This window comes from Megalobrama amblycephala, linkage group LG17, assembly GCF_018812025.1.
Source record: "Megalobrama amblycephala isolate DHTTF-2021 linkage group LG17, ASM1881202v1, whole genome shotgun sequence".
NCBI lineage: Eukaryota > Metazoa > Chordata > Actinopteri > Cypriniformes > Xenocyprididae > Megalobrama > Megalobrama amblycephala.
Genome location: NC_063060.1, coordinates 40,226,634 through 40,239,939, shown reverse-complemented (window position 1 = coordinate 40,239,939; position 13,306 = coordinate 40,226,634). Strand labels below are relative to the sequence as shown.

Below are 13,306 nucleotides of genomic sequence, written 5' to 3'. Positions count from 1 at the left end.
TTCATCTGTAGTGCATCAAAGAACAACTTGCTCTACATCGCCATCTACTGCAGTGGAGGATAGTTTCGGTTTGGTCGCCACTTCACTCTCTCTGTGGAAGAACTAAATGAAATAGTATATTCAATGGTATAAGTGTATATCGTTGGTTTCTTAATATTAATTGCAACCTTATGTTTTTTTTTCGATCATTCTTAAAGGATTAGTTCACTTTCACATAAAATTTTCCTGATAATTTACTCACCCCCATGTCATCCAAGATGTTTATGTCTTTCTTTCTTCAGTTGAAAAGAAATTAAGGCTTTTGAGGAAAACATTCTAGGATTATTCTCCTTATAGTGGACTTCACTGGAGCTCAAACGGTTTCAGTTTCAGTGCAGCTTCAAAGGGCTTTAAACAATACCAGACGAGAATTAAGGGTCTTATCTAGAGAAACCATTGCTCATTTTCGAAAAAATGTAAATGTATATGCTTTATAAACACAAATGATTGCCTTGCATGTGCTTCCGTTTTCCGTATTCTTCAAAAAGGTTACGCTGTATGTCCTACGCCATATTCTACTTACGGAACAAATGGAACTGCACTGCAAAAAATGCTGTTCTTACTTAGAATTTTTGTCTTGTTTCCAGTCCAAATATCTAAAAATTCTTAGATCAAGAAGCATTTTCTTGGCAAGTAAAAATTATTTTCTTGTTTTCAGAAAAAATAAGTAAAAATGAAGTGAGTTTTGTTTTTCCTTAAAACAAGCAAAATAATAGAAGACTATTTTGCTTACCCCACTGGCAGATTATTTTGCTTGTTTTAAGGAAAAACTTATTTTTTCTGAAAACAAGAAAGTAAGTTTTACTTGTCAAGAAAATGCTTCTTGATTTAAGAACTTTAAGATATTTTGACTAGAAACAAGACAAAAACTCTAAGTAAGAACAGCATTTTTTGCAGTGGCGCCACGTTCGTTCCGTAAGTTCCATAAGGGAGGGCGTAGGACATTCAGCGTAAGCTTTTTGAAGAACATGAAAGTGCGGTTTGGGCAGAAGAACTTGGAAGGTGATCATTTGTTTAAATAAAGCATATACTTTTAATTTTTTTTCGAAAATGAGTGAAAATAAATGATGATTTTGCTAGATAAGACCCTTATTTCTCGTCTGGTATCGTTTAAAGCTCTTTGAAGCTGCACTGAAACTGTCATTTTGACCTTCAACCGTTTAGGCTCCATTGAAGTCCACTATAAGGAGAATAATCCTGGAATGTTTTCATCAAAAACCTTAATTTCTTTTCCACTGAAGAAGAAAGACATGAACATCTTGGATGACATGGGGGTGAGTAAATTATCAGGAAAATTCTATTTGAAAGTGGACTAATCCTTTAAAAAGACAACGTGATCATTCGAGTTAGTATGTTCAGAACTCACCTCAAGATGGCAGTATCGTCTCAGGAATCAAAGTGACAGGCTGCGCCTCATATTCAAAATAACCTAATAGCCTCATAGTGAAGTAGCCTACAACAACTGATGGTTTAACTATGATGGCAATCTTATTTTGTATTTTCTCTGTATGAATACCGCTCATGGACATTGGACTAATGGAGAACATATTCAGTGATATAACAGAGGCCTGAAGTCATCCTCAGTGTTGATACTCTGAGACACACTGTGACTAAATCACATTCAACCTCATGCAGAAACACCACAGATGGTTGCTACACCTTAGACAAATAGATTTTAAATAGAGTAAGATTTAGGGCTAAAATAAAAATAAATAAATAAACGAGGAAAAATATTTAGCCTATTAGACTACTAGACAGAGAAAATAGGGTAACACTTTATTTTAAGGTGACTTATTACATGTTACTACATGTACTTACTATTTAATAACAGTAAGTTATGCATGATTACATGTAACTAACCCTAAACCAAACCCTAACTATAACTCTATAGTAAGTACATGTAGTTAATTTAAATGACTCAGTACTTATTTGAGTAAGTACAATGTAACTACATCACCTTAAAATAAAGTGTAACCGAAAATAGCCTATTGAACAAGATATTCCACCATATTTAATGGCATACAATGGGGTACAATTAGGCCCAACTTAAAATCCAAGAATGTGCTTAAATATCTTTGAAGCAAGCCCAAATGGTGAAAGTATTGTTAATAATATATGAATAATATGAGAATAAAACAAGAAACAACAGTGAGGCAATAAGGGAAGTCTGTATGTTAATGACTCCTCCCAGGTTTTGTGTTTAGTATTTGTATAGTGATGGAAGCAGTAAAAAGACCTACCATAGGTGTTTAAAGGTCTCTAGGTAATATCTCTTTTATTTTGCATGCATTTAACACTGCAATGATGGCAATGTGCTACATTAATGCACTTTTTGTGACAGCATTTATCCTTGGTAAGCATTTTCTTGATTTTTTTAATCATAAAGTTAATATGTTCCTATGGACACTGATTTATTTCTGACTGTACAGGACGCACAGCACAGGACAATGTAATACAGTCCAAACCAGTTATGACAGCTTTTGAAGATGGAACAGCCACTCTTGACTGCACTTACAAAGCAACCAGCACTCAGTATCCAAATCTCCTCTGGTACCAACAGAAGACAAATGGATCACCAAAATACATGCTGATAAGATATTCTGGATCGAGCAACAATGATGAAGAGTTCAAGGAGAGATTTAATGCAGTTCTCAACACATCTGCATCAACAGTTCCTCTGACGATCAAGGATCTGCGTGTGTCTGACTCTGCTGTGTATTACTGTGCTCTGAAGCCCACTGTGAGAAAACTGAAGTCAAACCACATACAAAAACACAGGAGCAGAAACAAGATCACGGATGGTTTAGTCTGTGCTTCTTTGTTACAACATCATCATATTCTAGTTATCATCATCATCATCAATAAATTTATATAAGCAGTGATACATTGTTAAAGACTTTGTTGAGTAATACTGTTGTGATAAGAAAAACAGAACAGATTTCTTTTATCTTTTATTCAGCAAGGATGCATTAAATTAAATCAATGCATTAAAGTGACATTTACATCGATTAATAGACTAATCGATTTTAAATAAATGCTGTTCGTTTGAACTTTTTGTAGTGTCCTGAAAATAAAATGCATCACAGTTTCCACAAATATATTAAACAGCACAACTGTTTTCAACATTGATAATAATAATAATGCTTCTTGAGCAGAAAATCATCATATTAGAATGATTTCTGAAGGATCATGTGACACTGAAAACTGGAGTAATGATGCTGAGAGGCTTAATTCAAAGACATTTAAAAATCTTACTGACACAAAAAAAATTTAAGGTAGTGTTTATTATGGAATCACACAGTAGATGCATTTACAACACAGAAAAAACATTTAAATGAGTGTCATTGGTTCTTTCGTCATCTTTGGAAGTGCAAAAAAAGCTCCGTCTGATGTAGATCCAAGATTCACTGCTGAAGTTGAAAAAAAGGAACAAAGTCATGTGTATCTGATCATCTCCTCTGCTGCAGTATCAGACTCTGCTCTGTATTACTGTGCTCTGGTGCCCACAGTCACAGGAAACACAAGAACACTGTACAAAAACCTGATGCAATACAACAATACAAACACAGAGATAGTGATGAAAAAAATGTGAGAAAGAACCTAGTATACAAATAATTACATAATCTAATGCAAAAATGATAAAACATAAAACAAAGCAACATTCTAAAAGTGAGTCATATTTTTTTTAAATTTGTTACACAATGAGATGGCGCTGTTTCAGTTGTGCATACTTGCAGTTAACCATAAGAGGGCAGTAGTTACTCAATATTACCTTTGACAATAGAGGGTATGCGTCGACGTCATTTTCCCGCCGAAAACGCGCTCCCTCAGCTGGACTGAGTGGCAAAAGAACCTGCGTGACTGGATTTAACAGGGGAACCTGCGAAAACTAGAGTAAAACGAACGAATTACACTAAAGGTTGGAATTGAATGTGTTCCTTACAACTTGTCAAATAAACCTAATCCATGGATATTGACATGCAGCCTGGAGTCGTGTTTCCTGACATTTATATGTGCCTGATTTCGACGCCGGGGAAATACATAAAGCAAATTTGTCTGTGAATATTTTATATAGCCAAACTACAATATCGGTAGGTTTAAATCCGCGTAATCACTTATATCAATGTTATATTGTCATAATGTCCAGCCCTAAAACATATATAGTTTTATAGTATAGTTTTTGTCAGTGTTGTTTATAAAAACACCCAATTATGCAGAATATAAGATGGGAAATAATTAATTGATGAGTTGTCAAATTAATATATAGCAATACAATATATACGGTATGATTTTACCTCAAAATCCAACAATTTGACACAAAATGATAACTAAAACATGTTTCTCTGCCTGGAGTCGAGCTGTTTCTGTGAATTGCAGTGATCCATTTGCTTTTTCCCCCCCTGTTGCTTTCTGCAGTTTTTAAATATATACCTCAGGGTTTCTGTCAAAGCTATTTGTACAGTCAATCACAAAGCTCTTTCACGTTTTGGATGTGTTTTGTGTGTTTTTCGCGACATTCATGCCGAAAACCAATACTGCCAATCAAGGGGCTCGCACACCGAACGCGAAGCTCAGCATTCGAACCAAGCGGCAACCTCCCCCTTTCTCTCGTGAAGCCAATACGGAAGTAACTTAAACTGCGATTCATCGACTGGCCGCTAGGGACAGGCTCCAAAAGAGAGCATAATCTCATAGAGTCCCATGTTAAATTGGCCAAGTTCATAGCAGAAAAAAACATGTTTACAAGTTGGTTCAAATTGTGGTTTTGGTCTATACTGCTATTTTTGCCCTTCATGACAACTCTGAGGGGGGTGAATTTTTTTATAACTTATCCGTTTAAATTATATTAAGCCTTAAAGTTCTGCATAATTAAGGGCGTGGTCACTTGAGTGACAGGTATATTGCGCTGCTGTCTGTGAGCCGTCATGTTACCTCAGCTGCCGCTGAATTTGGCATCTCAGCCGTATTTGTGCTCGATTATTTTATACAATTATAAAATATGGCTTGCTGCATAATATTCGAGACTGATGTGTGTCTGTGTAGATGTGCATGCATGGGGAAGAGACACAGAACACACGTTGTTGGATCGTGGCATTGGCTGAAAGTTTTGGTTGTGAGATTTACTACAATGACAATGGCAGGAGGATATCAAAATCCGACAGCACTGCTTGGATATTATAACTAAAACTGCTGCACTATTTTGAAAAAAAATATACTTTGGACACGGGCTCATTTGTTTGTTAGATACGACGTATACAGTTTTACAACATAAAGGCTGCTCAGATTGCATCCTTTCTTGAAGAACGATGACAGAGAGCAGATCATTCAGAAGAAATGTGACATGTTTTTTTGTTTTGCAATGGACACTCATATTTTACCCAAGTGCCACGGATTGGATTCATCTCGCGATCTCTATTATAAAGGTATGAAGTCCCATTTGATTTTCCATGTTGTTATTTGCACACCCAACACTACTGGTGTTGGAGCATCTATATCTTAAAAAACACCGTAGATTGACAGTAAACCTTTAGAACGTTCTGATGATAAAACTTATCTTCATTAATATTTTAGATCGTATCTTAGATAGATATATAGCTCCTTTGCTGCTAACATGGTCACGTCGAGCTAGGCGGGCGTGGTTTCAGCAACCAGTCATATCAGCTCAAACCACCTCCCCGCCTCTTTGCCCATTTTCAGTTATCCGGGAGTGACGTGTGGTGACGCGCAGCTAAGATGGCCGCGGCCTCATTTTCGCTTCAAAACTGCTGTTCAGAACTCTATGGGTGACGTCACGGACGCTACGTCCATATTTTTTTACAGTCTATGATTCGAACGCATTGTTTAATTTTTTTTTTCTGAGTCGTAGCTGGGCGCCGCGGACAGGCGCCGAATGTCGCCGCCGGTGTGCGTACACTCATAGAAAACAATGCGTTCGAATTTTAAAGACGTGGCGAGGCGCTGAGCTTCGCGTCCGGTGTGCGAGCCCCTTCAGTCTTTTGCCACTCAGTGATAATCATTTAGATTATATAGATATATATTAGCCTATATAGACCCATACTAATACAAATTACTCAACTTAAAAGTTAACTATTAGCAGCTTTTAATAAAAAAAACGACACAAACCGTCTTTGACAATACTACTGACCTCAGACCAAAACACGGCAAGTTAAGTAAGTTAAGCCTTATACCAGCAATGAATCGCAAAGGAGAGTATGGAGGAAACTGAGCATGTTCATGTAACGACTCACAACTCCTTTATTATTTTTGATTGGCAACCACGTAAACACATCATAATGCATAGCCTAAGCTACATTTAAAAGCATCAAAATAGACCCGCTGTTAAATGTTAAACACAATACAATTAACGTTACACAAATGTGCCGCCTTGCCGTCAAGTGTTTCATTAGTAGATACTGATAGTGTAGGAAAACCGTGACATTTTCTACTACGTAATTACGCGCATGCGTGAAACGGATTGTGCAGGTGGAACGGATCGTGTACCCACACCCTCTATACTCTCTTTCTCTGTGTATAGTCGTGTTTGTGTTCCAGGTGGGCGTGGTTTCCATTTACTGTTCGGGAAGCACTGATTGGTCCAGCTAATAAGCACCTGACCTGTATTTAAGACTCAGCCTTCGCCTTGTGCCTTGTTGACTTTGTGCTGTCGCCATCGTTCTTCGCTTCCATTGACTTTTGATAATACTGTTCGTGTCGTCATTGTTTGTTTGAGAGTGTCGTGCCAGAGAGATTGTGAGTGTATAAGGAGGTTGTGAGTGTTTGTTTATTGTTAATATTTTTGATTACCCGGTTTATTTGACCTCTGCCTGTTTGACTACGCTAATTGAATTCTGAATCCGATTTGTTTGCCCAAAACCCTGTATATACTGCTGTAAAAAACTCTTGTAAATATTACTTTCACTTTAAGGGAAGTAGGGGGTTTGACGCCAATTTATTTGTATCTTAATTTCACTTTGTTTATGGTTAAGGGAGATAGGTAAGTTAAGTTGTATTTTGTTTTCTTTATTTTTGGTGAGGTAATTTTAGTTTCTAAAAGAAGATGGTTTTGTTTATTAGTTTGGCCGTGTCTGCCACTGACGCTGAACAAAAATTTTCATTGTACATAAACTTTGTATTGATTTTGATCTCTCTGGTAAGACTCCTTTCTATTACGGCTGACCTCTAGCGGTCGTAACAAGTATATGGATGAAAGTGAACAGCAGCAGGAAGTTCAATGAGGAGGAAGTTCCTGTGTGTGTTTGTGACTGATCTGCAGTGACTTACAGCTCAAGCACTGAGAGCCTCAACAGAGAACTGATCTGATCTGATTCAACATGGACACATGCTTCATACTGATTCTCATTGTGGGAACAGGTGCGTTATTTACTGAGTAACTGATGAAAATCTGTATACGTAAACAATTACAATTTTAAAGCTTTAAACAGCTTTTTTTTTTTTTTTTTTTTTTTTTTTTTTTGCAAAAATTAAATTATTCTTGCAATATCATTTTGTCAACCTTGCCTTCATGAATCAAAAATCACTTTTTATTGTTCACAGGTTTGGTGACTGGAGACAACATTGAGCCAGATAAAGAGAGAGAAAAAAACACTAAAGAAACAGAAACTGTCAAGATGAGCTGCTCATATAGTACAAATAGTGAATATGTTCTGCTTTACTGGTACAGACAATATCCAAACAAAGAACCTCAGTATTTATTACGCAAAGAAGCACGATCATCGAGTGCTGCAACACACACCTCTGAACGTCGGTTTCAGTCGACTACATCACGAACATCCACTGAACTCACTATTACTGATGTTCGTCTGTCAGATTCAGCTCTCTATTATTGTGCTCTAAGAGTTGAAGCCCAGTGATACAAAACATGAAACACGTCGTACAAAAACCTGAAGCTCTTTTCTCTTTGAACCGATCTAGTGAAAACCACAATCAAAACCACAATCTATCCAGCTCCAAATGTAATAAAATATGTGGTTACACCTGTGTGAGGCTGAATTAGGTCTTTGATATAAGGCTTAAATTAGAAATTTCAGAAAAGAAATATTAACAATATGACCAGATATCATATTCCACATGTTCAAACAACATTTCTTATGGCCATAAAACTCTCAGTTTAAAGTAATATTGTTACACATGGTTGCAAACAAAAGAGAAATGGATCTAAGTGCAGCAGAAAAAGTTTTTTAACAATAACTAGAAACAAAAACAAGAACAGAACAACCAACATAACACAACAGAGAACTGACCAAGAACAGACTGAAACACATGGCTGAAATACACTGATTAAACACAGGAACTGATTGAATGATTATCAAGACACACCTGAACTCAAACTCTAATCAAATCAGAAATCATGATACAAACAGGCAGAGGACAGAACTAAAACACAGAACAAGAAAACCAACCTAGAATCAAACGATGAACAGAAACAGATCAAAAACAAACTCTAAACATGAACAACTCAAAACGTGACAAATATAATGTTTCTTAAATGTTTCACACAAAACACAGCAGAGAAAACAAGAGAAAACAGTGAGTGTGATTGGCTCTTTCTACAGTTCCTCAAGTGTGAAATATAGACATGATGTTCTCAGAGAGGAGGGACTCAGAGTTCACAGATCTGACATGATCTAATCGTGTCTGAAAGAGACTGTGGATGAAACGATTCAGTCTGACTCTTCTCAGAGTGAACACTTGAACAATGAATCTTCATTCACTTATTCTGCTCTGTGTCTCAGCTGGTGTGTATTTCTTTTTTTCTTTTTTTCTTTTTTTTTGATTCATTCATTGCCTGATTACAAAGAAATCTTTCTATAAATCAACACATTCCTCTTCTGTTTCAGCTGCTGTCTTTGGAAATACCATCAAACCAGACACAACAGATGTTGGTGCTGATGAGGGACAAAATGTTAAATTGTCCTGTAGTTATTCCTCTCCTGGAGGTTCAGATAATCTCTTCTGGTACTGTCAGTATGGAAGATCAAAACCTGAATTTCTTGTTTCCACTTACAGTACTGCAACAGATGCTAAAGAATCGGATGTAGATTCAAGATTTTCTGTTAAAGTCACAAAAAAGGAACAAATCCACATGGATCTGATCATCTCCTCTGCTGCAGTATCAGACTCTGCTCTGTATTACTGTGCTCTGAGGCCCACAGTCACAGGAAACACAAGAACACTGTACAAAAACCTGTTACAATGAGAGAAACACAGAGACAGAGATGAAAAGGAAGCACAAATATGTAATGAATCTAATGCAAAAAACACAAAGAATTTGTGTGGCAGTATGAATGATCCTTTAGTTCACCAGTCCCTTTAAAACATCCCATAATTCAGAAAACAATATCTTTATTCATTTACATTGAACTCTATGAGATGGCACTGTTTCAGTTATGCAATACTTGCAGTTAACCATAGGAGGGCAGTAGTTACTCAACATTTCCTTTGACAATACTGAAGCTTTATTGGGTATCCACAAGCTCCTCCTTGGATCATCATTATTATAATACTAAAAGTAAAATTCTCCCACTGCTGATTTATCTGAACTTCAAGGTTTATTCAGCAGTCATATCACACAAGTTGAGGAATATATTTCTCTTCACACTCTTCATTCTTGGTATGAATTTTCATTTAATACAGCTTCATATTCATGCAAGTTGGTCATATTTTGTATCGTACTGTACATGAAATATTGTTAAACCTTCACAGAGTGCAGATCAGAGGACACAGTTGATCAGCCAGACAAACATGTGACTGAAGCTGAAGGAAGATCAGTGACATTACAGTGTAAATATAAAACAGATTCAACAGGAGAAGATTTATTCTGGTACATCCAGAGAGCAAATGACTTTCCTAAATACATCCTGAGGAGAAGCAAATATGGAGGAGAAAATGGCACTGAGTTCCAGAAGAGATTTCACTCTGAACTTTCATCAAATTCAGTTCCTCTGAAGATCAAGGATCTGCGTGTGTCTGACTCTGCTGTGTATTACTGTGCTCTGAGGCCCACAGTCGCAGGAAACACATCAGATCTATACAAAAACCTGTTACACAGAGACACGGACGAACACAGCTAGAAAGAAAGAGGAACTGACAATCACAGCATTATGTCAGAAAGTAATAGAATCAATGAATAGGCTAAATCACAGGTAATAAATCAAAAGGTAGATACAGATTTCTTTTCTTTTAATGATAAGGTGTGAATTTGTGTGGCAATGTGAAAGATTTACATTATTCAATTAGAGTTATTAAATCCCTATAAACTGCCCTTTAATTCAACAAACAATAAAACATCTCAAATTATTGTCATGTGCAATATACAGTAGCGGCAAAAAATGATATCTGGAGACTAGGATTTAAATAAATATTTAATGATCCTACAAGTGTCAGGATTATGTTTTGTTCGTTGTGTTTTATGTGATCTGGGGCCGTATTCACAAAACATCTTAAGGCTACAAGTAGCTCCTAACTTGCTGATTTAGGAGAAACTCTTAAAAATAATGGGCGTGTCAGTCCTAATTTTAGGAGTCCTAAATTTTTGCTCTAAGAGTATTTCACAAAGCATTTTAGCGCTAAAAGTAGCTCCTAAATTTGTGAAACGTTAGGAGTAGTCAAGAGGACTCCTAAATCACTAAGACCAAATCACAAACAGTCCTAATCCACCCAAAGACACTGAATACCATTGAGACAATAGCAATCGAGCCTTGGGTGCTGAACCTTTTCTTTATAAATGCAATACATTTTGATTTATAGATTTGAATATACGATGAGAAAAAAAATCTTTAACAATAAATATTGTCTGATTACCTGTGCCAGTGTTTTTTTTTTATGAGTTCACACTTACAAATGAATAGAGTAAAAAAAAAAAAAAAAAATAAAAATAAATATATATATATATATATATATATATGTATATATTGTATAAGCGTATTTGGTGTTTGGTGTGCTGTCCAAGGGGATTGAGGGCTCCGAGCTTGGAATGTTAGTCCAAACCCAAAGTTCTCCCTGTATCCCCAGCAGAGAGTGAGGAGCGGGGTGGAGGAGGGATGCAGAAAACTGTCGAAGTAACTGTGAGTCGGCTCTCGTCTGTGTATATATTCCTCCTCTCGAGCTGATTAGAAAGACCGTTTCAATGCGTTTCTCCCAAACCAAGCAAAAACACAAAGAATTTGTGTGGCAGTATGAATGATCCTTTATAATTTTTTACCTCTAATACACCACTATGTCCAACTCTGTTCAGCTTCCGGTTAGTTAGGTCTGATCGCGCTCTGACAACGGAAGTGATGTCTCGCGCTCATTGAAGTATATGGGCGAGACATCACTTCCGTCAGCAGAGCGGGCTTTTTGACCTCACTAACAGGATGCTGAACGAAGTTGGACATAGTAGTGTATTAGAGGTAAAAAATGATATAAATACTGTTCGTTTTCTCACACAAACCGATCGTTTCGTGTCTTAGGACATCAATGTGTCGTCACGAGCCGCAGGGTTTAATTTGGATTTGTCTAAGCAAGTTTTATTTACTGTTACAGTAGAAGTTCCCATCCACTGCTATTATTTGACTGACAGACGGCAGCGGTTGCAGTTAAAAATCATAATTTGTGTTCGACTGAAGAAAGAAATTCACCTACATCTTGGATGTACTGGGGGTAAGCAGATAAACATCAAATTTTCATTTTTGGGTGAACTATCCCTTTAAGACTTCTCTCTATTCCTTAGTAAAAGTTTGTCTCTGCAGCTTTGTGAATAGGTTTTAAGAGAAAACTCTTAGCTAAGAACTTTTACTGCTATTTAGGAGAACTCTTAGTGGTAAAATAAAATGTTTTGTGAATACAGCCCCTGATCTAGTTCTCTAGTGCAATGGTTCCCATCCACGTTCCTGGAGGCCCCAACACTGCATATTTTGTATCTCTCCTTTGTCTGACACACACATTTCAGGTCTTGGAGTCTAATGAGCTGATGATCTGAATCAGGTGTGTTTGATTAAGGAGACATGGAAAACATGCAGTGTTGAGGAACCTCCAAGAATGAACCACTGCTCTAGTGTGTGCCGGTTTGTTCCCTTAATTACTGATTTTGTTCACCTGTTGTTCTATTAATTAACTTATAAGATTAGTTGGTAACACTTTACAATAACAGTACTTGAATAATCATGAACTAATACCTAAATTAATAGTTACTTCAACATGAACTCATGATTAGTTAAGATATGAACTAATGAAGAGTGATCCTTAACTACGACAGGAGTCATAAGGATTCATGCATGAAAACAGCAGCCTTAACTATGCGTTAATACATGTTTGATAATTAATGCATTAATTAACATTTAGGGGTAAACTAAATAAATCAGGCTCCATAAGAGTAAACAAGAAGTACTCTGAATATGAATTAAACGTGATTTAATACTGTCATAATTTACACTGTAATATCATAATCTGCCATCTGCAGCTTTGTGACAAATGATTGGAATGGCACATGATTATTTAGCCATTAATTACATAGATCTGTCTAATCAAATGTGGAAAATAGACTAACTACCACTAATAAATTTAATTTGATCTAAACCGTTTTCTGATTTTTATTGTTCATTTATATTTAGTCACAGCTAAATAGTCATAGTTTATTCCCGGAACTAAAGTATGTAGGGTTTGTTTCTGGCGGGACACTCATTAGTGGCGCACGCTAGGTGTTCTCTTGGCGCGTTTGTTGTGTTGCTGGCATTTTAAACTAATAAATGTTGACTGCTTTGGTAAGCCGAATTAATAATTAAAGACATATTTACATGTATGTTTTATTGGGATTTTCAGGAGGTTATGTGCAGTTATTAACTGTATTTGTATTTTTGTCGTTTAAATGTATATGCTTTGATTAGCATTAGCTTGTGGACGCGCGCGATTTTACATGTAAATGTGCCTTATGTGTGTCTTTACAGGTATGTTTATGGCTTGCTTTCAAGTCCATATATGTTTAATTATATAAATAAAAATAAAATACAAATACTTTTTATTTTAGTTTTTTTGTACCGGGGTGTAAAGGAATAAGGATGGCACTCTATAGTGTTTATTCATATATTAGTTAATGATGTGTGATATGTGCATCATGTCATGACTTTACTTGAGGGGGCACAATCATAATTAACTCATTATTAACTAACCATATACTAACATCAACTAATAGCTTAATAATGCATAATTATGTCATGACTTTACTTGAGGGGGCACAATCATAATTAATTCACTGTTAACTACTTACCAA

At 36.3% G+C, this 13,306-nt stretch overlaps 3 gene segments (V, D, J or C); all 3 read left to right on the top strand.

Moving 5' to 3' along the window:
• The first annotated feature begins 2,267 nt into the window (after positions 1-2,267).
• Positions 2,268-2,994, top strand: LOC125251370. The segment is given in 2 exon segments: positions 2,268-2,392; positions 2,469-2,994. Coding segments are annotated over 2 exon segments (498 nt in total).
• A 5,322-nt stretch (positions 2,995-8,316) lies between these two features.
• LOC125251376 lies at positions 8,317-9,736 on the top strand. The segment is given in 2 exon segments: positions 8,317-8,795; positions 8,898-9,736. Coding segments are annotated over 2 exon segments (399 nt in total).
• LOC125251950 lies at positions 9,276-10,598 on the top strand. The segment is given in 3 exon segments: positions 9,276-9,296; positions 9,472-9,670; positions 9,763-10,598. Coding segments are annotated over 3 exon segments (588 nt in total).
• The last annotated feature ends 2,708 nt before the right edge of the window (positions 10,599-13,306 follow it).